Source organism: Bactrocera dorsalis, chromosome 5 (assembly GCF_023373825.1).
Source record: "Bactrocera dorsalis isolate Fly_Bdor chromosome 5, ASM2337382v1, whole genome shotgun sequence".
NCBI classification, from domain to species: domain Eukaryota; kingdom Metazoa; phylum Arthropoda; class Insecta; order Diptera; family Tephritidae; genus Bactrocera; species Bactrocera dorsalis.
Genome location: NC_064307.1, coordinates 14,993,809 through 15,017,533, shown reverse-complemented (window position 1 = coordinate 15,017,533; position 23,725 = coordinate 14,993,809). Strand labels below are relative to the sequence as shown.

Here is a 23,725-nt window from a genome sequence, read left to right as displayed (position 1 = left end):
CTTTCAATAATTTGCTTAACTGTATATAGATTTGTTTGTATGTATGTCAGTACACCTGATCGGCTTGAATTTTCGTGTGGGCGCTTCGATTGACCCAAAATTGCCGCCACTGACCAAATTTTTGTTGTTTATTTGCCTGCCTGTTTGTGCAAATTGGAAATTCCATGTTTCAGATTAGAAATGTGGACAACAACGACAAAAACAAGCTTTGCAAAAATGTATAATGCGAAGGCGTAATTAAAAATAATCACTGAAAATTATTTAGGTATTACAAATACAAAAACAACTGCATATATAGATATACAAAACACATGAAAATACATACGAGGCTTGTTCGATAGGCCAACGGTGCTGTTAAAGCCTTTGTGCCATATATTTCATCAGAAATACTTTATTATATCTCCTAAACAAATGCATAATAACTCTTTATGCAACTCAAATCTCATATCCTCTCCACACTGAAACAAACGATTACTAAAACGACGTACATATATTAACCACTCAACTCATCCAACAGCCCTCGTGCACACGAAAAATAAATCAATCATGCCCATTTTCGTCGCTAATGCGCACTTTTATCGTGAATCGTCGAGAGCGCCCCTTAATGGTTTTCCCATTTGCGTTTATTTGCAATTTTATTTCAATTTCTATTTTATTTTCAATATTTTTATAGGCCCAGTTAGCATCGAGCGGTACATAAATCACTTTGTACTGGTTTTGCATGCGTGCTTAGTCCTTATATGGTCCACTTTGGCGATCGCGTTTGTCAGCACCGTGACAAGCTCAAGCAGCACGGAGCGCGCGCTCTCCACGGACAAGTTGCGCTCACTGTTAGCGCATGTGGCAATCACAACAAATACGCCAGCAAATCGCATTTGCGACATCGGCTTTATTGCAATAATTTCGTCGACATTTACATAACAAATTGCAGTTGGCAGCACGCATTATATGCAAATACACTTCAAGCGAGCGTTTTTGGAAACATTTTCAATATTTGCTGCGCTTAATTGCTTGCGGCAATAGAGCGTTTATGGAAATATAGTAACCTTGAAATATTGGATTTTTTTTTTTGGTGAAAAGCTATTATTTTTAGTATTGGCTATACAATCACTTTGAGTCTATATTTACATATGTGACGAACGCTTGACCGAAGTGTTTTACTCAATAATCGTTTGAAGGCGAGATAAGGCGATAAGATGAATCATCTCTCCATGGTTGTGCGCTCGATTTGGGACGCGCCACATAGAAGCGCCCCCAATGAAAAGGAAACAACAGCCTTGCAAAAAGGAAGAACAATTGGCGTGTTGTTGTAAACTCGGCTATAACCACGTAAGCGTTGTCTACGCCAGTAAAGAAGAATAAATCTATTTAAACTGACACTAATCCGAGCCGATGAAAATATTTGTTTCTACTTGTAGCAATCTAAGGTTCGTGTGAAGAGAAAATAGGAGTTTAAGGTATAACAAAAGTTATGGAAAGCCTTTTTTAATTCTTCCCTCGAAGAGACCGCTTTAAGGATATGAAGAGAGAAATCTGATTATATGCTTGTTGACTGCTTTTACAATTCGAACTAGAAGTGATCCTGTGAGGATCTTTTGAGAGTAAACACTGACCAACAAAACATTTTAGAACATAAATATCATATCATAACAAAAATATAGTTGATCTAACCAACAAACTAAAGTCAGAATTTCACTGCTGCTGGTTAATGTTTTTAGATATAGAATTTTCAGTGACACATGTTTTAGTATTGTGAGAAAAATGTACGAAAAACTTAATGTTTATGAGATTCTATTTTTTATAGTTAAGGGCTCTTCGGGTTCTGTATCAGGACTGTTCCCACGACAGTCGGGTCTAAGTAACCAGAACGGATCTGGATTTTTATCCAGCCAAGGACTGTCAACTAGGCTCCATTCCTCGAAATTATTTCAAGAATATTTTCTGCCGCTCCAACAACAACCACCAGAGGACCGATGAAAGTAGTGGAAGCCAAAAAGAGACCTTTACAGACTAAAATATACCAAAATATTCACAGCTGATATGGGACAACCTTAAAATAAAGTGGATTGAGTTATAGAATGCACTCAAAATATGCCAGAAGAACTCACTAGAACAGTTGTTCATAAGCTTTTTGTATGTCAAACCAATGTAAAAATATACAGACCGTGCATGATGCCAAAAATCAATCAAAACTACTATAGTAAAACATTTTCGGATTACTTCTTCGTCCACCATATTTTCCTCAATATTATCCCAGGTCTGTTTTCAGTCGCTTAACCGCAAAGAAATATTCGTTGGACAGAAACAGAAATTTAGCGACATCGAAGAATTCCCTTGACAGTCGAGTCTAGTCTAGTGTCAACTCGACAGAAATCTACTGCTACAATAACAACAGCTAACTAAACGAGACTGAAGCCTATTTTGAAGCAAATGGGTTTTTTTCTATACAAATTGGTCCCGAAAGGCTGGAAGTTCGCCTTTATAAGTCATGATATGAAACTTTTGGGACATCTGAGAAAGTCTCTTCTTATAAACTGGACCTACATTAAGTGTAAGTGCACGGTTATTAGTCAGACTCCAGGTTAGAGCCTAAAGTAGACATTACTTATTGAAATTGGATACTTCTCTGGCAAAGTTATAAAATTAAATCAGTTTCACTAGAAAATAGTCTATAAATTCAAAAACTGAAACTATAAAATTGTTTAGCACTTAGACTTTGAGAAAAAATTAATAGCAAATTTATTTCCAACAACAAAACATAGTTGACCTTCCATAACTCAAAATTTTATAACTCAAATCCTTCCCCATAGCATCCTTCTTCATAACGCGAACTCTTGAATTTGAAATAGGAGCCAAATTTTATACAAATTTCCTTCCATAACTCGAAGTCGCTCTAACTCGAAGTTTTCTTGTGGGTTATGGTGATTCGAGTTAGGGAAGTTCAACTGTATATATCTCGAAAAATAAATTGAGTTATGCACTTTAAGCTTTACCAAAAATTACAAATAAAAGCTTTATTAAACAATAATTACCAATTTGACCTTCTCCATATTCCTTTTAATTGCTTGCAAACAGGAAAACAGGAAATGGAAGTGGAATTCTTTTCAAAAAATATTTAACTCAAAAGCTTGCCGATCGCTAAGATAAATAAACTTTATTCTGAAACGCAAACAACTGTTTCATTTCCTTAAAAACGCTTGAATACTAAAGACGCGTTGACGCAAATTTCCAGAAACGAAGGCGCCACACCTGTGAACGGCGCCGTTGATCATTCGCTGCCGAGTAACACTTGTGGTTCTGTTGCATTAAATGCAATGGGTTTTGTCTGTTTTGCTTCACTTTTTGGTGTATGTGTGCACTTAAAACCTTCGCACAAAAGTTAAATATTGTTTTTATTGCCAGTAAATAAAATTCGAATTCGAAACGAATTACAAAGGCGACAAAATAAAAACCAGCAACGATTGGAAAACAAATGTTTGAACGGTAAAGTCACGGCTTTTTTTTGCTGCGTTCAGCCGAGTCCAGTTTGTTAACGGTTTGTCAGCGCTTTACGGCACGCGACGCATTTTAGAAGCGTTTGTATGGAGCAAAGCTGCGAAACTGCCGGAGCGCCGTGTTTTTCGCAACTTTCCAGCCGGTTATTTGGCTCGCTTTTGGACAAGTACTTCAAAAGCAGCAAGTACCCATATCTGTTTGAGCGCATAACTGTTAGATAAATGGCAAAAGTTCTCTCTGTTTGCTTACGAAATATTACCGAAGTGATAAAAAATAGAAACATTTTCCACAATCTTGGCATCAAGCGTTCCAGTAAAACTTAAATGAGGGGTGTTTGCCACAAAACGACCAAAATTAAGCCCAGCAAAGGCCTGATAAGATAGGCAAAAAGCTCCGACTGCAGCTGCTATCATGAATGTAAGGTCGTTGTGGAGCGATAACGGCGAAACAGAATTAATGTGAATACTTTCGCACTTGAAGAGTGCAGAAAGCTTCAAATGCCTCTCGGCGACTTTTTGATTAAAGTGTCGACAGCAAAATTTCAAAATAAAAACAGAAATTAGTTAATTGCGTTCATATTAGCACCGAACAGTTGTGAATTGGATTAGTCATGCGGATATTCCACAGCGCAAACTTTATTATTGTTTAAGATTATAGTATGTATGTATGTATGTGTGTATTATGATATTACGAAGTTATTTAAGCTTCAATCGCACAGTAAACAAATAAAACATGCATAGCTTAGTGGTTACACATAAGGCTGAAAGCATAGTGAGGCGTTAAGTAGTTCATTAGCAGAAGGCGATCACGAAGGAAGCAGAAATTATATTGACGTAAAATGACGAATTTTAATAATTTAAAAAATTGCTGATACAATACCCTTCAAAGAAGCATTTCTTATAGTCTAAAAGGTTATAAAAAGCTCTTAACGCTGATTTCAAACAGTCCGTTTGTATGACAGCTATATTTTATAGAGGTCGGATAGCAGAGGTTCTAACAAATGTGTAGCTTCTTATGGAGAAAAGTCCGTATACAAATTTTCAGATCAATATCTCAAAAACTGGGAACATAACCCTGATTTTAACCTGCTTTGGCGTGGTTTTTTCTGCTTCGGCTCATCTTTGCCACGATATTCGGCCGATTGATCATCTGTTTCCGGGTCGTAAGCATAGATCCAATAGTCATCGTCAGTAATAATATGTTTCACGACATTCAGCTAGTCAGAAAGCATTGTTTCACAGACATTAATGCGACGCTGTTTTTTGAAAAGATTAGTGATTTTGGAACCGATCGTGGTTTCACTTTTCTTAGGCTAAATGATCTTTCAAAATAGTTTTCACTGATCCCACCGATATTCTAACGATGCCAGTGAGATCTCTGATTATTAATCGTCGATTCTCAAGCAGCAATTACTGTACTCTTTTGACGTGTTGATCTTCAGTTGAGGCTCTCCTGGACGCTCGTCGTCGTTCGAGAACCTCTTTGAATAATTTTTACCAATTAAAAGCACTTGCTCGCGACAAACAATTATCACCGAAGACCTTTTCCGTCATTCTGAACATTTCAGCGCCAGAGATTTAATGCCGTACACAAAATTTAATGGAACTTATTTGTTGAATGATTTCGCTCATCGTAAAAGTTGCCGAATGCATTTTATGTACTTCGGAAAGACAAGCGTATACTAAACACTATTTATAATTTTGATGTGACATTTGGCACAGATGTCACTGACCGTCATACCAACCTGGAAAAAAATATTTCCGCGATTGGGTTTTCGGGTGAAATTGAAATTAAAAAGTCTTACAATTTTTTGCCCACAGTATACTTTATAGGATTTCCGACGTTTCCTTTTGGGTTTTACAAACTTCTTAGAAGACTTAATATACCCTGTTCAGACGATGTTTGTTAAGAAATAAGCTTGAAGAAACCCTGCTCAGCTATTGTATTCGAGAAATTCAGCTCATTGTTATATTTTCCCTTTCTCGAAACTATATAATCCACCGAGAAAGGCGCTATGGCACAATTGAGATTATAAAACAAGGATCGCAGAAGGAATTAAATCAAAAATCTTTCTCTATTGAACTTGAAGTATTTTCAGAGAAAGTTTTTCGGAGGAAATTTGATGAGCGGAGACACGATAATAAACATAAAAAATTGTGATCTTTAAGATCTAAGATGACTTATTTTTGAAGAGTTTTCCCCTAATTAATAAAGATATATTTGTTATTTATCATAAACTACCATAAATCCACAAATGTAAATATGAAACAGGATATATTGTATTTAGCAAATATCCTTAAATAAGCATCTGTCATTTACTTTATATATATTTTCCTAGACTATGTAGTCTCTTAAACAAGCATTGAAAATATATGAAAATAAATAATGTTTTCTATATAAAAATAGGCAGTGTTCAATTACATCACCAATCACCAATCAGCAAATATTCAAATCATCTTCGTTTCACTCAACCTTCCTTATAAGGCAGAACACTACTTGAGAAGACAAATCCGCATCATTATTTTTAGTAGGGTTATTCAAAACAGGTTAATCATAAAATTAATAACACATTACTTTTATGGCAAGAAGAAAATGTTTTCGAAGAAATTTTTGACTACAGAAGCGGTACCATTAGTAGTGAACTGTCAATAAAAATTATGGAATGTAGTTAGCCAAAAACTGAAATTTTCAATGCAAAAAAGGCATGAGCATCATAGTAGCTCTTTACGTAAGTATGTAAGTATGTAGATATGGTAGTTAAGTATGTATATAAATCATGGCAGTGATGATTCATCGATATAAAAATTATTCAATTGCTATATTCCAAGCTATACTTTGTACATTACAAGGTGGTTTGAAAACTTTAAGCGGTTAGAAATTTTTTGAAATAAGAGATTTATTAGTTCTATACTTCTGTTTCATATTTCAATTTTTATTTTAATAATATCTCGTAGAAAATTAAATGACTTTTTGAAATCTTTAATATTTTTTTAGGGTTTCTTCGTAAAATTGTCCTGAAACGCAAGCTGTTTCAGTTGTGTGGATGAATGAAACATCAAAGCACTTTCTCCTCCATTGTTCAGCCTTTACAAGACTATTGAAATCTTACTGGCAGGCATACTTTCGGCAAACCAGGAGACATATGTAGCCACTTGTTCAGTGCTTTGTCGATTTATGAGGATCTTATGATGAGTTATATTAGGATTGACCTCTTAACCTAACCTAACCTAACGCAAAGTTCGGCAAAATCAACCATACTTAAATTTGGTATTTGAACCAATTCGTTGAAGAAAAATTAAAAATATGTATTACCTAAATTACTTTAAAGCCAAAATAAACAAAACATTTTCGCTCGCATGAAAAAAAGCTCTAAAGCACACTATAACTCCGAATTTGAACCACCCTGTTTTGCATACAATAACAAAGATCTTGCCAAATTCCAAATTTTGTTTAACATCTTCAAAAAGGCATCAGCTTAAATCAAGCCAGCCAATCCCTCATTTGTATTATAGCCCCTACAGTATTTCACACCTTTCAACCAAACAAATATATACAGTTATACATAACCGTTTACTCGTAAAGCTGCCTCAAAAATGCAAATTTAACATTGTAGCTTTTGCACTGTTGATATTAGTCAATACAAATGTGTGTGTGTATATTTGTTATTTTTACTCTCTCGTTCACACTATAAAATCGCCACACGAAGGGAATGTGCTGAAGAGTATGAATTTCAATTCATTAGCCACTTCGCCGCAACGAAATGACGATGATTCATAAAAGTTTACTGATAAAAACGCGAAATTGATTGCGAATGTCCAGTTTCTATTTGGTCAGCGCATAAGCATTTGTTGTGGTGACAAATAAACAAAAGTCTCAAAGCATATATGTATACCATACATATTTACATATGTATATTGGTCCATATAAAAATTGTTAAATTTGTTTAAAAAATGGCTTTTGACTTTGATTGTCAGTAGCGCGTTTGTTTTTTTCGTTTGAAGCTAGATTTAATCGCAGACAATTTTTGATTTATGTTTGTTTTCTGTTTATAAAGCTTTGCATGTGAAATATTGACAACCGCCAAATCGCATGACACATTTTATTTGCTGACATATTGTTACTTTTGCTAGCCTTATAATGTTGGCACAGTTGTTGTATATTTAGTGGATAAATATATATGTATATATTTATATAGATAGTATGTATAGATAATATTATATATAGTATAATATTGTATATGGACGTATGTACATACTATGTATATGTATGCCCACAAATATAATATTTATTGATTTAATAACACTGATATGTGTTTTTCTACATTTATTTTATCTTTGCGAGCGCTCAACAGTGTTTATTATTTTGTAATGCGATCGACATGGGAAGTGTTCGATAAATAATTCTCAAGAAAACGTAGTCAATTTATGGGATAAGATTTTTTCTGAGAAAATATACTACTGCAACACCGGTTCTTAAACACAAAAGATTCATAGCAGAGATAAACTAACGGGTTTTTCAATAAGAGCGCAAACAACGGTTTGAAATGTCAATGAAATTCTTTATTCCTGTGAAAGTACATTTGGAGCCATTATGTATGCTTGTAGAAGTCCAGGCGCATAACCCAATTTTCGACTGGTTTCTAGCATACATATTTCGAAGACTGTCCCTGTAATAAGTAAGTAATTTGTTGTATACTTTCAAGTATATTTTCAACAAAGCTTGAAGAAGAGAAATCTGATTCCATTCTTTGCTGACGTTTGTTGTTTTTTGTTACACGAAAGGTTTGGTGCGGCTATTTTCATCATGGAAACAAAAATGTAACAATGATTTTGTTTGAAAATTTGTGTTTCCAATAGAGTCACGGCCACGGAATCGTTGTACATTTTGCGAAAGTGTTATGGGCAGCCCACTTTATCACGAACGAAAGTATTTGAGGGACACAAATCATTCAGGTTGAGAAGGCATCGAAAACTTGCCTCATGCCTTGCGTCCATTCACCTTTGTTAATGACGATAATACCGAAAAAGTTAAAGAAGCAGTGCTTGGGAATTGTGATGTTGGCATCAAAGAGATAAAAGAAAGAAAAATCAAGGCATGAATTGATTTATTAGGGTCAAACACTCAATAAGGTATACAACTTCGCCGTCCAACGTGAAGCTATTTGTTGTAAACAACCCGATTTGTGGACAGAATACCCATGGATTTTTCATCACGATAATACACCGGCGCATTCTAGCATTATTGAGTCTAACTTTTTGGGTTAAGACGAAACCTCAGTCATCGACCAGCAAGATTTGGCTTCCTCCGACTTTTTTCTTTTTTAAGTACCGAAAAATCCGTTTCGGATAGGATTGAATTAACATTATATTTATATGAATTTTAGGACCTCACTTAAACTGACCAAGCTGTATGTAAAACAGCCCAAAAATAAGCTTTTTGATAATTTGAAAAAGGATTTGATTTAATATTTTCAATTTGAGAGGTTAAATTCAATAATTTTCTTCCAATTAGTAAAAATAAAAGTCTTCAGTGCCGATAGTACAAAAAATAAGAAAGGAAGTCCTCAGATAACTTCTTACTGAAGTAGAAAAAACGATATAATAGAAACCGCTCACATTGAAAGAAATTTTAGTGTTTGGTTATAAAATGATTATATTGGGTAGTCGAATAAATATTTTCGTATTTTGTCAGTAGATGTAGTTGCAGTCGTTTATCTCTAGTGCTACCAATCACATTGTGTCATACTATATAGTGTTGAAAAGGTGATAGAGGTGATTTTAAGCTTCATTTAACAAAAAAATAAATTCGGGGAAGTTGAAAAAAAGTTACAGCTGTTCAAAAATGAGGGAAAGTAATGAGGAAATTCTTATATTTTGAAATTTTTGTATAAAAATGGGAAAAATGTCACGCAAGCCATCAATGAAATATTTGAAGTTTACGAAGACGATGATGTATCAACAATGGTTCGCTCGCTTTCGTTCTGGAAATTTCGATTTACACTGATTTTCCAGCGGAAAAGTGGTTATAAATGGTATTTGTTTATTTATTTATTATTATAAATATAAAATAAAAATAAGTAAAAATTATTAGCAATATGAAAAGACTTTTTCGACTAACCAATATATTGGTCATATCTGACAAACTTAATTTGTTTTTTGATGAAACGTTGTTTGTGGTGACTATATGTAGATTTATAATACATACATATATCCGAATCGCCTACTTAAGTATAATTGAAAAGGCATCTAAGCAACTCTAAAAACCATTTTGCATGACTAATTTGTCAAGAGGAAAGTTCAAACTTTTTATTTCGCATATTTATGTGAAGCTGTGTATGTATTTGTGAGTATTTTTGAAGTATAGTGCTCCAAGAATTTTAAATGCACATAAAAGGGAAGTAGTCAGCTTGCACTCAACAGCAACTTAAAAAATAACTGCATACAACAGTTACTATGCATGTATCCATGTACATACATAGGTAAGTAGGAGTATGTACATATATTTCGGCACAACAAGCCCTTTTTATCACTGCTGCCGCACTCAACTCGACAGCGAAGTGAAATTGACGGTGGAGTACGTAAATTGGGTTGAATTAATTGACAACATGGCACAACCGCAGCCAATGTGGACCCGCTGTCAGTGGCGACCCAAAAGCCTCAGCGCGAGTTATTTATGCGCGCATGTGTGTGTGTGTGTTAGGTAGGCACACACACCACACATGCATACCCACACATGATTGGACGTTTAGTTGGCAGGCAAGTAACTGCCTAGTTGGCTGGCCTGGCTGATTGACGCTTTGACTGCTTGATTACTCGCTGCATTGCATTTCATATAATTTAATATTTTTTTCGTTTTCGTTTTTATTATCTGTTCTATAACTTCAATTCATTTTGCCTGCTTGTTTATGAATTGCTTGCAATTGCTGTGTGTCGCTTTGTGGGTTTTGTTGCTGCGTCGAATGCGCGCGCTTTATTTGCTTATGATTATTTGCTCAATGATATGTGAATATGTACAAACGTATCTGTCTGTATGTATGTACGTATGTATGTAAGCATGCTAAGTACGGAACATAAATGTATGTAGATTTGTATGATTATGTGTTTGTGTTTGTGTGCGTTTCGCCTACGAGCTGGCGGCATGCAACAAGTTGAAGTTAAAGTTCATTGGCTTTTGCACTGACAGCCTACAACAACAACAAAAACAGATAGACAGACAAGCGAGATATATCTCTTTATGAATTTGTTTATGGAACTTATCGTGCATTTATACACGCACACACACACATAAATCTGCCTGTGGTTCTGTGCATTTTTGTAGATATTTGCATTTTGCAATATCCGCGCGTTCAAAGTGCTAAGCCGCGATTTGCTGGCGTGGCTTAACCGTCAGAATAACAAAATAAAAGCCAAAGAGGGGAAAGCGCCCAAATGCAAGCCCGACTCATACATATTTACATAAATATTTGCAAATCATGCGGCAACGCACATCGAAAATGCAAAGTGGAAAATTAATTGCACAAAGGCGCCAGTCAACTTTATCTCTATATGGGCGTATGGAGAGCGCTAAATGACTTGCTAAAATTTATAAACTCGCAGGAATAAAATTGGATGGCGCCATTGACGTCTAAATTGGACAATTAAGTAGCCCACACCTCTGATTGATGCTAAATTTTATTGGCGACTTTCTTTGTTTTATTTTTTATGTTACTCGCTGGGAAGTATCCTTCGGGTTTGAAGCTCGTTCCTTCCGTTCCGTTCTGACTTTGAAATTATCCTTTAGGGTTTAAGCTCGTTCAATACCCTTTGCTTATTTTATAGTATCGTCCTACTTGTTTCGGTTAAGTTATGTTAAAAAGCCGATTCGGTAACCCAAGCCAAAAAGCATACATAGCTCTTAGAAATTTTAGTTAAGAAACCGATGTTCCAATCAAAATTATCCGTGATTTTGCGAATGGGCTCGTTGAGTTCTAGTCACACATTCAATTCAGATGTCTGTGGTATGGTCGGGATGGACAACTATGTCGCAGAGTCTACTCGTGATGACTTTCTCTCTGCTCATATTATCGACGATTAGACGAAGAGAAGTCGCTAGAGAAGAGACGCATTGAGCTTTTTCAAAAATGGCTCGGAGCTAAGTGGGAAAGTTGAAGGTTGAGTTTTCTGTAAGGAGCTCACCGTCAAGCTTCGCTTTAGGCGAACGGACCGCTGTAATGTTTTCAAAGGCAATAGTGGCTGCTATTAAGTTAGCAGTCGACGTAATACTCCAAAGTGCAGCCGCTTTAGAGAGGTAAGCATTCACTCCGACAGTAGAGTGGCACTACCAACGCTCAGGATGCAAGTTGTTAAATATGTATGGATGAAGGTGAAGAGGAGACATCCATGCACTTTCTCCTTCACTGTACAGCCTTTGCAAGTGGAAACATTTCGACAATCTGACCTTCGGCGAACCAGCAGACAAAGCTTAAACAAGGCTTAAAGCGCTTCGTCGATTTATGAGGGTTATTATTATTATATATATTATAGCGGTTATAGGTACCAAAACAGACCAGCAGGACTAGCTGTTCAAAAGGAATTTTTATTGAGATCGACCTCTTAACCTAACCTAACCTGACTAGCTAACCAAAGTGAGTAAGTGAATAAGAGATGACAGTATTTGCATATTCTTATATTTTATTGAAAATAAGTAAATTTTTTCTAAAAACAATCCCGAAATGTACATCATCGACGGATTTGAACTTTGAAAAAAATTAAATTCTAGCAAAAACTGGAAACAAAGCTTTCTATTAATTAAATAATTTTTTTTAAATCAAAATATCAGTAACTTTTTAAAGCCAATTCCAACTTTTTCTCAAATCAAAAGCGATAACAAGTATTCCAATTGCTGCTGCTATTAATTAAAAATATTTGGCAACCACGCACATTCATATGCAAGCGTCCTCCTAAATTTAGGTCAGCACTTTAATTGGCACATTTGTATATACAAAGCGATATACATACATACATATTGAGAATAAGTATTTACAATGCAATACATACAAATTCAGCTTTGACTCGAGCAAAATATCAAACCACCCTAATGCAACTATAGGTTTTTAATAGAGGTAGGAGTGTCTTCGACCGAGAATATTTTCTTCAAAATTTGATTTTCTTGCACTCAATATGTATGTATGTATGTATATATATGTATAGTACGTACATACATACATATGTACATACATATGTACATGTTATTTATATAAAAATGTTTTCCGCTCAATTTGTTATTATTTATGATGCTATTAGCTCATAGCGTACACACTTTAAATAAATTAATTTGCGTCAATTGAACAAATATGAAAGATAATTTTGAATTGAGTGCACTCAAACACAAGTCAACACTCACAGACATACTATACATACTTATATAGAAGTGGGAAAGTGTGCGTGACTATCTAGAAGAGTGATTTCTTAGAATAGTAAAAATATAGAACAGTTAAAAACTATCAAAGTACTGCACTTTCTGTGAAATTTATTTAATGGGCGTTAAAATTGAAAGAACGGCGATTTGACGAAAAGCTCAATAGAATAAAAGAGTGTGAAAAAAGTAAAGAACGAGATCGAAATTTAGGAAGATTAAGCATTCTATTTTATATTCAGTTTATAAGTCAGAAATGCTGTCAATTTATTGTTGTACATATATTCAGCCGATGTTATGCGAATTTCTCTATTGTCTGAAATAAATCTATACACTTTCCCGTTCACTGTCCAACTTACGCCAACTAAAGTTAAAGCAACTCATTTGCCAAACTTTTACAAACCCATAGAATTGGTTGCAATTGATATTAGTTGCCTCAATAAATTTGTTGCAGGTTCTATGCATTTTTTTCAATATTCGACGGCCTTTTGATCCATATTTAGGAGTTCTGGGCATAACACCTACATACATTCATGGATAGCCGCCCGTTCTAGCTGTCTATGTGGAATTTTTTGTGGCCTCGCGAGAAATCATACTATTCACCTAACCTGACCTAAGCCAAAATAAATTTAAGTAATAAAACCTAAACCTGCTTTACAATAGCTAAATTATATCGCCGTCTCATAAGCAAATAGGCACTGATCATTAGTGATCCCAGAGTAATGACAACAAAATGGAATGAACTGCTGAACGGATGCTTGGATTACAAAGTTATCAGGACCTTGCACAAAGATAAATTATTGCTTTTATATTACCAATAGTTCTTTTAACTACAGTTTCCTTGCTGGAAGCGGGGAACATGCGTGACATCAAAAAAACTAGGGTTTTTATATTTCGATAGGTACTTTACCTTTAAAAAACATACTACTGAAAAAGTTTTTGAGCTATAGCCTTCTAAAGTATAACTATTCAGTTCAATCAGTTTTGGGACTGTCTCAAACGTACAAAACGGTTCGTGTTTCTTTCGAAATGATGCTAGTGAAAACGTTAGTTTCAATTGAGAGCGGTATACCAGGTCGGTTATTTATCGGACAGCCCTCGTATATCCATAATAACCAACTTTTATGACCGCATTTGGAAGTAGTTAATCTTGACAACATCTTGATCCAACAAGACGGGGCTACATGCCACACAGCACGTACATGAACCGAATTATTGCAAGAAAGGTTTGGAGATTCGATTATTTCAAGAAATTATGACATTGAATGACTGTCAAGAAGTTGTGATTTAGCACCATTGGAATACTTCTTGTGTGGTTAATTGAAGTCGTTGGTCCTTGGCAGTAAACCAGACTCTCTTCAAGCTTTAAAAGTCAATATTGAACATGCTATTTATGACATATGACTTGATTTAGTGGAAAAAGTACTCGAAAATTAGGTTCATCGAATTCGTTCCTACGAAAGAAGTCGTGGAGGCTATTCGAATGATGTTATATCCAGAACTTAATTGTATCGATAGTTCTTCACATTAAATAAAAAAACATTGGATTTTCCCTAGATTAGGTAAGGTTAATCTGGTAGGCCAATGAGCCATGCATAGGCCAGTTTTGGTCCTTAGCGATAACAAATGAAGTTCAGTTGCTAGGTCCAAGAGGAGTAGTCATCCTTTAGAATGCCTGCACTTGGCTCGAATTTCAATAGGTTCTGCGGCCTCAATATCGATATCAACTCCAGTGTATCATACCGTAGGGACCCCAGATGTTTACAGCGTAGTGTTGTCAATGCGGAACAAGTACACAAGAGATGCTCTATTATTTCCCTGGTGCCTTGCTATATACATTTCCTGCAATATTCTCGATCTGTCAACCCCATGAGGTCGTGTGTTGCCACCAGACAGTGACCAATTATTGTTCCCTAGACTTGAATTTCCTTCACAATTAGTGTGTTTTTTTTTTAAGAAATCATATCACTCTTATTGGAAAACCTTGATTTTTTAAATAAAAACATCAATTTCCGCCAATAAAATTTGCTCTAAAACTAGTCATTTCGTGAGTAAGAGTATGAAATTAAAAATTTTAATATTTTTTTTTAACAAAAATATCTGTTTTCTGAAATTTAATATCGCCCTAACACTATCTTTTCGTATAACAAAATTAAAAATTTTTGTAAAAAAAATGAAAAAAACAATTTTTTCAATAACAAATTTTCCAAAAAATATAAATAAATAAAAAAAAATTTTAATGACTAATTTTGAAAAAAAAAAAAAAATGTTTAATAACAAAATTTCAAAAATAAATAAATAAAATATGTTTAATAAAAAATTTTAAATAGCAAATTTTCAAAAAAAAAAAATAAATTTTTAATAACAAATTTTCAAAAAAAAAAAAAATAAATAAAAAAAATGTTTAATAACAAATTTTCAAAAATAAATAAATAAAAAATTTTGAAAAAAAAAAAAAATAAAAAAAATGTTAATAAATTTTCAAAAAAAAAAAATAAATACATAATTTTTTAATAACAAATTTCCAAAAAAAATATTTAAATTAAACCCACTTAGTAAAGTGCTAAAAATAGCAAAAGTTCGTTTTATTTTTCATTTGTTTTACACTTCATAAATTTGTTAATACTTAAAAAATTAATATATACAATCGTTAAGGTTATACATACAGGTGTATTAGTCGTTCGTGAGATACTGGCAATAAAGTTTCGTTTAAAATAAAATATATAGATACATACATTCATACATACGAGTACGTGTGTACAAAACTAGCAATAAAGAGGCGTCACAACTGCAATGTAATCTACGCCATACAATCTACATATATGTATGTAAAGATGTACATATGTATTTTAAGAGATAGTTCAGCTATTTGCATAATTCATAATATAAATATTACATAATAAGTACAGCTCATACTCAAACATTTACAACAAATACAATTTTAATAAGCATATTTATATAAATTTACCGGCAATTGCACAAATGCAGCGCCGCTTAGCGTGGCTTACACGAGGGTAAACGAGGCTAAAGTAAAAGTAATGACAAGGCATTAGTTGGACTACAGTTTAATGCTTTAAGTTGACAGATAATTATAGTTAGATAAGACTTGAGACAAGCAAAAGACTCGCTTCCTGCATTTATTGGCTTACTAGTCAAGTAGTTACTAGTAAATAACTGCTCAATTGCTGTTGTTGGATTTTTTTATTTTTTCTTTTTTGTTTTTGCTTTGTGATTTGAAATTATTTGTGCTGTGATTGAAGTCAATATATATATATGTATGTGTCTGGATGTAGTCGCAAATATGTCATACACACATACATACGTACACTGCAACTTGTAACTGTAATCATTTAAATAGTCGTGTAACTGCAGTGTGAGCAATAAAAATAACAATTTATGCGCGTACAAAGCGTTACACAATAATGAAGTCATAAAAACTAATTGGATATTCACAGTTTTGTTTCCTACTGGACGCTGCACACACTACACTACAACAACAACAACTAAGTGCATTGCATAGAAAAATATTAAAGAAGAAAATAATTTTTTTATGTATTTTTTGCTTTGAAACTTCTTTTCATTTTGAATTCCGCAAACTTGGCGCTGACTTGTGACTGACGTGCGCTTTGGCCGCGCTGACTCATCGCTGGCACAGCTGCAGCCACAGCTGCGCGCCGGAGCGCTTGCCAGCCAGGCGACACACATATATCAAAATATAGAAATATGTGTGAAGCGGCAGCTTTTGCTGTTTTTTATTCTATTTTTGTTGCTGTTGTTGCTGAGGCGTTGCTTGCATGGCACTTTGACATTTCACTGCGACGCGACTACTAAACGCTGGCTGTCAACTTTTACAACGCTATATAACTTAAGGCTAATGCACATACGGTTTATATTACAGTAAGCTACACATACACACACACACACAAATGCATGCGCGCGCGCAGAAAGCAAGCACATGCTAACTAAAAGTACACACCCATCCTTGATTTCATAAACTACTTCACAGCCCCTACCACACGAAATATATTTCAACACGGCACACATACACGCACACTTTTACACATACAAATATGTATATGGTGAACGCGCCAACTGTTGCGCGCTGCCGCGCATGCACTTGCACTAGCGCTTGCCGCGCGTTCAAGTCTTGTTAAGCACTGACAGAAAGTTCTCCACGCGCGCCTCATCCATGGCTGTGCTGCTGCTCTCCTCATTCAACAGATCGCTGATCGAGTACGCCGAGAGCGGACGCGACAGGCGACGCTCCGACAGTATGTCATCGATGGAGGTGACGGGCGACAGCGACTTGCAGCCGGCATAGATGAAATTCTCAGTTTTCTCCGCGTTGCGCGCGATGGCGGCGAAAATGTCCTCCAAACTGGATTTCATACTCAGTTGCGGACGGAAGAGCACCGGCGATGAGGCGAGCGGCGAGGCGGATAATGGCGGTGAGTCGGAGGGTGGTGACGAGGCGACTGGCGAGACGGTCGATGGCGTTGTCGAGGTGCCGGCGCCGTTGTAGTGCAGCGAGGTAGGCGCATCGGCGCGACGTTTCGTGCGTCGCGGCGGTGAGTCGCGCCAGCAATTCTGTTCTTCATCCGTGTTTGTCTCTTGCAACAAACTCAGCGAATTCTCCAGTTGCTCCTGTGAGAGGAGCTGCGATAGGCGCGATGCATTCAGCGTTGACTTTGGCGTTGGTGGCGATGCATGCGTGACGTCTTCAATGGCGCTGGTGGGTTCATCCAGCGATTGTATGGTTGGCGTGACGCGGTTGATTTTCTTGCCCAACAGCGCGGGTGACACCGTCACCGTTGGCACATTCTCGAACATTTTCGCAATTTGATTGACATGCGTGTTGGTTTGTATGGACGCCGGTTCCACTTGTCTTTTAATGTGATTGACTGTTGGTGACGCGTCCTGTTTGCTGCCGTAGTATGCTTCAGTGTTGGTGGTGCCCGCCGTGCTGTGTCGTTTCGGGTAGACGCGTGTTACGGCTTTGCGTGGCTTCGGCTTGGGCATCGCTTCGCCCATGGTGTGACAGCAGATGTCGGGCGCATAGCAGCGATGGTATTTGTGACGATTGGCTTCGTAGTCGGCGTCGGCGAAAGTTTTGATGCGACGCAGCGATTTCGGTATGAGCGTGAGGAACACGAAGCTGTAGAAGAGGTAGGGGAAGTAGGCCCAAAAGGTCTCCAGGTAGGCGAGGTAGTCAATATCCATTGCTAATTACTGTGTGTATGTCCGTTGGATACAAGTTGGGTTCGATTTTTATTTGTTTTCAAGTCTTTTGATTCGGTAAGAAATTGTTTCTTAGTATTAATGTTTTGTTTTTGTTTTTATCACAAGCGCTTTTTATGTAAATCGCAAAGTCTCAGTTCTTCTGCACTGTTCTTTAGTCACATTTAGTATTTTTTACACGTCTTTAATACTGAAATAAAATTTTTGGAATTATTTTTTAGTTTTGTGTTGTTGTTGTTGTTGTTAACCACTTAAATTGTTCGATTGTCCACACTGGCGAACGAGAACGAATTTCTTGTGCACCAGTATTTTTTTGTTCTTGTTGTTTTTATTTATTTATTTTTATTTTATTTTTAATTTGTTTATTTTTATACATTTTTGGCTGGCGTGTTAGAAGACTGGAGGATGATTTATATTATATTAATTGATTTGTTACTGATTTTATTAAAAATTTTTTTTTTTTATATATTTGAATTTATTTATTCATTTATGTAGTTTATTTAGCTTTCATTTCATTAGTTATTATTATTATTTATTATTTTTTTTTATTCTTATACAATTTTTATCTTCATTTTTTTATCTTGTTCTTCTAAATTAATGATCCAAGTGTATCAGATCACTCGTTATTCCACATTTCCTCTCCGGAATATTGAACTTCATACTTACATAAAACTACGATCTCGTCCTTAATGCTAGCTTCTAACAAAGACCCTAAATCTCATCGATCTATGAGTGTTAGGCTAGCTTAGGTAAGAAGGTTGATCTTCTAGGATGGCGAGAGATCACATTTAAACTGCTAAATACAGTCCTGTGTGAAGCCAGATAAGAATTCCTGTTGTTGGATATTAACCCTCGACAAAGCGCCTTGAATCTATCACACTTTCTACTATTTTATAAACTATATATTACTATATATTATTTTACTATTATTTACTCTATTCTTCCATTTTCGGTATTTCACTTGGATGTCTAAAATTGAAAGATCCGTGGTGTTTTAGCCTTTTTTTGGCAAAGGCGCGCCATTCTAGAAGGAAGTGTTGAGGTGATTTTATATCATTTTCCTTGAAGCAACTTATGCAACAGGTTTTAAATCTTACTGCACAAATCTTGATCGGGATCTCGTGCCTAGTTTGAACACCTAGAAACATTGAGTGAACTTTCCTGAGCGCGAAACCTCTTACTATTTACCCTGGGCCAGAAGGATGAGTTGAAAAAAGTGTTCTTAAATAAGAATATTGAAATAGTATACTCAACTTCGAGGACATCTCCCCAGAAATACAAAATACATATATTCTAAAGTCCCCTTTGGCTACAGTTTTAAGAAATTGAAAAGCATTGATCTTATCTAAAGATTATATATGAAGTGATCATAGTCTGTCAAAGAAGAATTAACACGAATGCGGAGACATATCTCATTGTTATAGTGGCAGAATTCCTCCGAGTTGACAGCCTTTGATAAAAGTCTGAGTCCGCTCCGGTTAAGTAGACCTGCCCATCTTGGGAACGGAGTTCAGAGAAAGATCTCTTTTTTTTGTTGGTTTCCATGACAGTCGTTTCTAAGTAACCGAAATGGACTGAGTTTATATCCGGTCAAGAATTATCGTCTTATTTGGGGCATATTTTTGTTCGATTCTCCATTTTTTTTATCCACATATTTGTGTTATATACTTATATATAAGTATTAATTTAGTATTATTTTATCGTTTCTTTTTATAAATAATATTCGTAGCAGTCAGATTATAAATTAAATTTTAAAGTTTTAGATTAAGTTAATATTTGGTAGAATTTAAATAAAGTTATTAAGTACATATATAGTATTTCAGTCGATTTATTTTTATTTATTATTTTTAGTTTCATTTTAATTATAAATTCTATTTTTAATCTTTTTTTTTAATTTTTTTTTTTAATTTTTTTTTTTTTATTTTTTTTTTTTTTATTCTTTAATTATTTTTTTTTTTAATTTGTTCTTTATTTTATTATTTTTTTTTTTTCGTTGTTCACTGTTGATATCAGTTTGTCTTCCGTTACTTGCAGCCATATATGTATATGTGTGTATGTATGCATATGATAATAATCTTTTTCACAATAATTGCACATTTGTATATACATACATACACATTTATTCTAATGTTTTTTTTTGTTATTTATTCTTTTGTTCACATGTATCGGTTATCGATTTTATTTTTATTTATTTTGGGCGTTATTAATACTTTTATTGAATATAAAAGCGCGCTGTGCAATATTGAAGCAAAAATATACATTTATATGTATATAGTCAACTCATTTAGTTTTATAGCTTATTTTATTGTTATAACCGATTGCAAATCTTGCTTTTATTGTCATTGAGCATGAAGCAATTTGCTTTTGATTCATAACCGATAGATTTGCTCATATCCGGCTGCCTGTACATATGTGAACTAGTCCCTCAGTTTTTGAGATATCAATCTGAAATTTTGCACACGTCCTTTTCTCCCTAAGGTGCTGCTCATTTGTAGGAACCGCCGGTATCAGGGCACTATAACATATAGCTGTCATACAAATTGATCGATAAAAATTAAGTTCTTATTTAGAAAAGTTTTTTATTTGATAAGATATCTTCACCAAATTTGGCATTTTCCAAGACAATGCTACAATTTCCAAAGAAATAGTTTGGATCGGACCACTATAGCATATAGCTACCACACAATCTGAACGACAAAAATCAAGTTTTTGTATGGAAAACTTTTTTTATTTGACAAGATAGATGATCTTTTTATAAAAAAACAAATATATATTTTTATTATGTTTGCAATTTTGTTTCATTAATTTTCTTGTCAACTCGTTTTTTTTATTAATACATAATTAGTTTTTGTAATCAGCTAATCGCAACACTTGTCTAGTGATTTTTTAATATAAACAATGACAAAGTATGACAAATATATTATTTTTATTATTGTGATAAGTAGTGAATGCGATAATATTATTATTAGGCACATATTTAAATAGATTTCTTTATTTTATTTTTCTTTTTATAATTTTTTATAGCAAATTTTCGTTATTTTTGATTTTTTACACATTAATTTTTTATTATAAAAATAATTAAATTTTATATTTATATATTTATATTGGTATAATATTTTATAAGGCTTTTTATATATTTTATTTTTTTATATATGATATATTTATTTAATTTATTTAGGTATATACTAATATAAATGTTTTTTATTTATTAAAAGGAAAAATAAAAAAAAATTTATGAACGTTTTTTCTTAATTTTTTATTATTTTTTTTAGTTTTTTTTTTTTGAGAATTCTTTATAGCATATTTCCATTCCTTTTTTAATATTTTTTATTTTTTTTTTGAAAATTTTATAATAAATTTTTCATTTCAAAAATAAACAAATTTTATAACATTTTTATCAGCACTTATTTTGATATGTTATTATAAAATTAATTTAATTTATTTAATATTTTATATTATCTATATTTGAATTTTTCATATTATATAATTTTTTGTTTAATTATTGCACTCGTTTTAAAACGCGCTAACGGTAATTTCAATACTAAATATTCTTGTGGGTTACCTAAGCACTCTATGCACCTTCCTCAGCATCAAATGCACTACTGAACGGTACCAAACATTTTTCGCCGTTATGCATGGATCTTGTCAATTCTAGTTCTATCGGCAAAATGATGCACAAATGCAACTAAGCTACATATATGCGTGTGTATGTGTGTGTGACATAAAAATAGTAAGAAAAAAATCTGAACTCATAAATCAAATTTAAAATGCCTACAAGTGTCGCACAAATATCATATGTATGTAGGTATGTATGAAAATAGATTTGCCAACAGCCGCCAGCCGCTTCTTCAGCGGGCCACCCACGCGATATCCGATTGCAAGCGGCAAATTCGCACAAATTTCAGGAAAAAATATAATAATTTTGCAGCTGCACTACTTTGCGTAAATTTATTTATTATTAGAGTGGTATAAATAATGCAAAATATTTTTTGAAAAAAATAAAAAATTATAAAAAAAATTATAAAAAAAAAATATATCAAAAAAAATTTTAATTTTAAAATTTCATAAAAAAAATTTTAATTTTCAGTTTAATATTTTTTTTTTGCATTTTCAATATTGCCCGAGCGCTTTTTATATTTTTGTTTATTTATTTATTTTTTATTATTATTTTTTTGTAATTTTTACACTCCAAACTATTTTATTACATTTCTAGTATTTCCTGTCTTCACTTTGTTGAGATCAATTGCACAGTCAATGCTTTGCAGTATCTTTGAATTTATTCCTTTTACTACTTCCAAAAAAAAATATAATTTTTGTGCTTCGTATGAAACGCGTTCTGCCGTCGCGTTCTACGGTCGTTATGTCTCGAAATATCTGCGTTAACTGAAATCTCTTTGCAGCCGCACAGTTTGCCGTTGCTCCGAACCTTGCGAGGAAGAAGCTACGGTACAACGCTCGCAATGCGGAACCGATAACTAGGCAAGTACAAGTACTATTTGCAAACACACACACACTCATACTCACATATAGCTAGGCGTGAGCAAAAGGTGACAACACCCGACCCCCCAAAAGCTACTGCGAGGGCTGGCGTGAGTTACTGTTTGATATTTGGCGTGCTCTCGTTAAATTTGCGCCCAACTGCGAGAGGCGTGAGATCGATTCAAGCGAGTGGCGAGCAATACTAGCATTGCTAGCCTAGCAGTGTTCTCAATTAATTGAGATCGCTCCACTTTTGGAGCACAATGCTCATTTGCTCTGCATGCCGCTCCAAGAGTGGGATTTTGTGTGCTTTATTTTATTTTACTTTTTTGTTGTTTTTGCGAATGTCTAATTTGTTTTCAAAATTTGTATTGTTTATTGTTGTAGGTTTTTTTTGCGCTTTTGTTAGTTTTTCAAATGATGGAACAGAAGCTGGCAAGTGCACGGCGAAGCTTTACTCAGCGACTGGCCACACTTGGCTGCCTAAAGGTTTCACATACATACAAACAAACATTTTGAAAGAAAATTAAGTTCTATAATGTCAGCGGCTAGCGAAAAATCTGAGCAATTCATTTAGTTTTTATTTCTACTTTAATTTGTATTTGTTTTTGCCTTTATGCATGCCGTTGGTCGTCTTTAGCGGCAGAGCTGTCGCGCCCAACAGCGTGTGGCGGACTTTTATTATTATTTGTTGTAAGTTGTAGTTGTCGCTTAACGTACTTTTCCATACATATTTACATACAAATACATATGTACATAGCTATGTATTCGAAGTTGAAACGGCTGCGCTGTTGGACAGCTGTTTTTAGTGGGCAGCGCATCTAATTTCGTGTGCGAGAATCATGCGAATAAGGCTGGCAAATATTTGTCCCCAACTCGTAAATATGTGTGTATGCATGTATGTATGTATGTAATCGGATAATTATTGGCATATTCTCAGGTACAAATTGAACACACTTTTTTTGTGTATGAAAATATTTTATAAATTGGTCTGAGTTTGGCATTTTGAAAAATCGCCTGAGAGGCAAGTGCTTCTTAGACAAGTTGACGCATATACTTATAATATACAAACATACTTAAAAAAAATTGCTGAAAATGACATACATACATTTTATGAGGC

The 23,725-nt window shown here is 34.3% G+C and overlaps 2 protein-coding genes across 21 annotated transcripts in view; both read right to left on the bottom strand.

Annotated features, from left to right (window-relative positions):
* LOC105227966 (supervillin) overlaps positions 1-23,725 on the bottom strand; it is a 454,663-nt gene that overhangs the window by 7,194 nt on the left and 423,744 nt on the right. Inside the window, exon 1 of one of the 19 annotated variants that reach the window (XM_049458897.1) lies at positions 3,033-3,658. The exons of the other annotated variants lie outside the window; for them this stretch is intronic. Within the exon in view, the coding sequence (XP_049314854.1) occupies positions 3,033-3,050 (18 nt within the window). The 5' untranslated portion in view covers positions 3,051-3,658. Of the gene's footprint in view, positions 1-3,032; positions 3,659-23,725 lie in introns of those variants that run through there. 19 annotated transcript variants of the gene reach the window in all.
* On the bottom strand, positions 15,445-22,630 carry LOC105227962 (uncharacterized). 2 transcript variants are annotated; one of them, XM_011207532.3, is made up of 2 exons: positions 22,332-22,630; positions 15,445-18,316 (listed from the first exon to the last, which is right to left on the bottom strand). In XM_011207532.3, exon 2 carries the CDS (start codon positions 18,106-18,108, stop codon positions 17,029-17,031), a length of 1,080 nt encoding a protein of 359 aa, XP_011205834.2. In that variant the 5' UTR covers positions 18,109-18,316; positions 22,332-22,630; the 3' UTR covers positions 15,445-17,028. The 2 variants fall into 2 exon arrangements, with proteins under 2 accessions (XP_011205834.2, XP_049314878.1); XM_049458921.1 differs by lacking the exon at positions 22,332-22,630 and adding an exon at positions 21,689-21,707.

What these genes read in the sequence shown, in the direction of transcription:
- LOC105227962 (XM_011207532.3), bottom strand. Translation starts at nt 18,108, where the DNA reads ATGGATATTGACTACCTCGCCTACCTGGAGACCTTTTGGGCCTACTTC.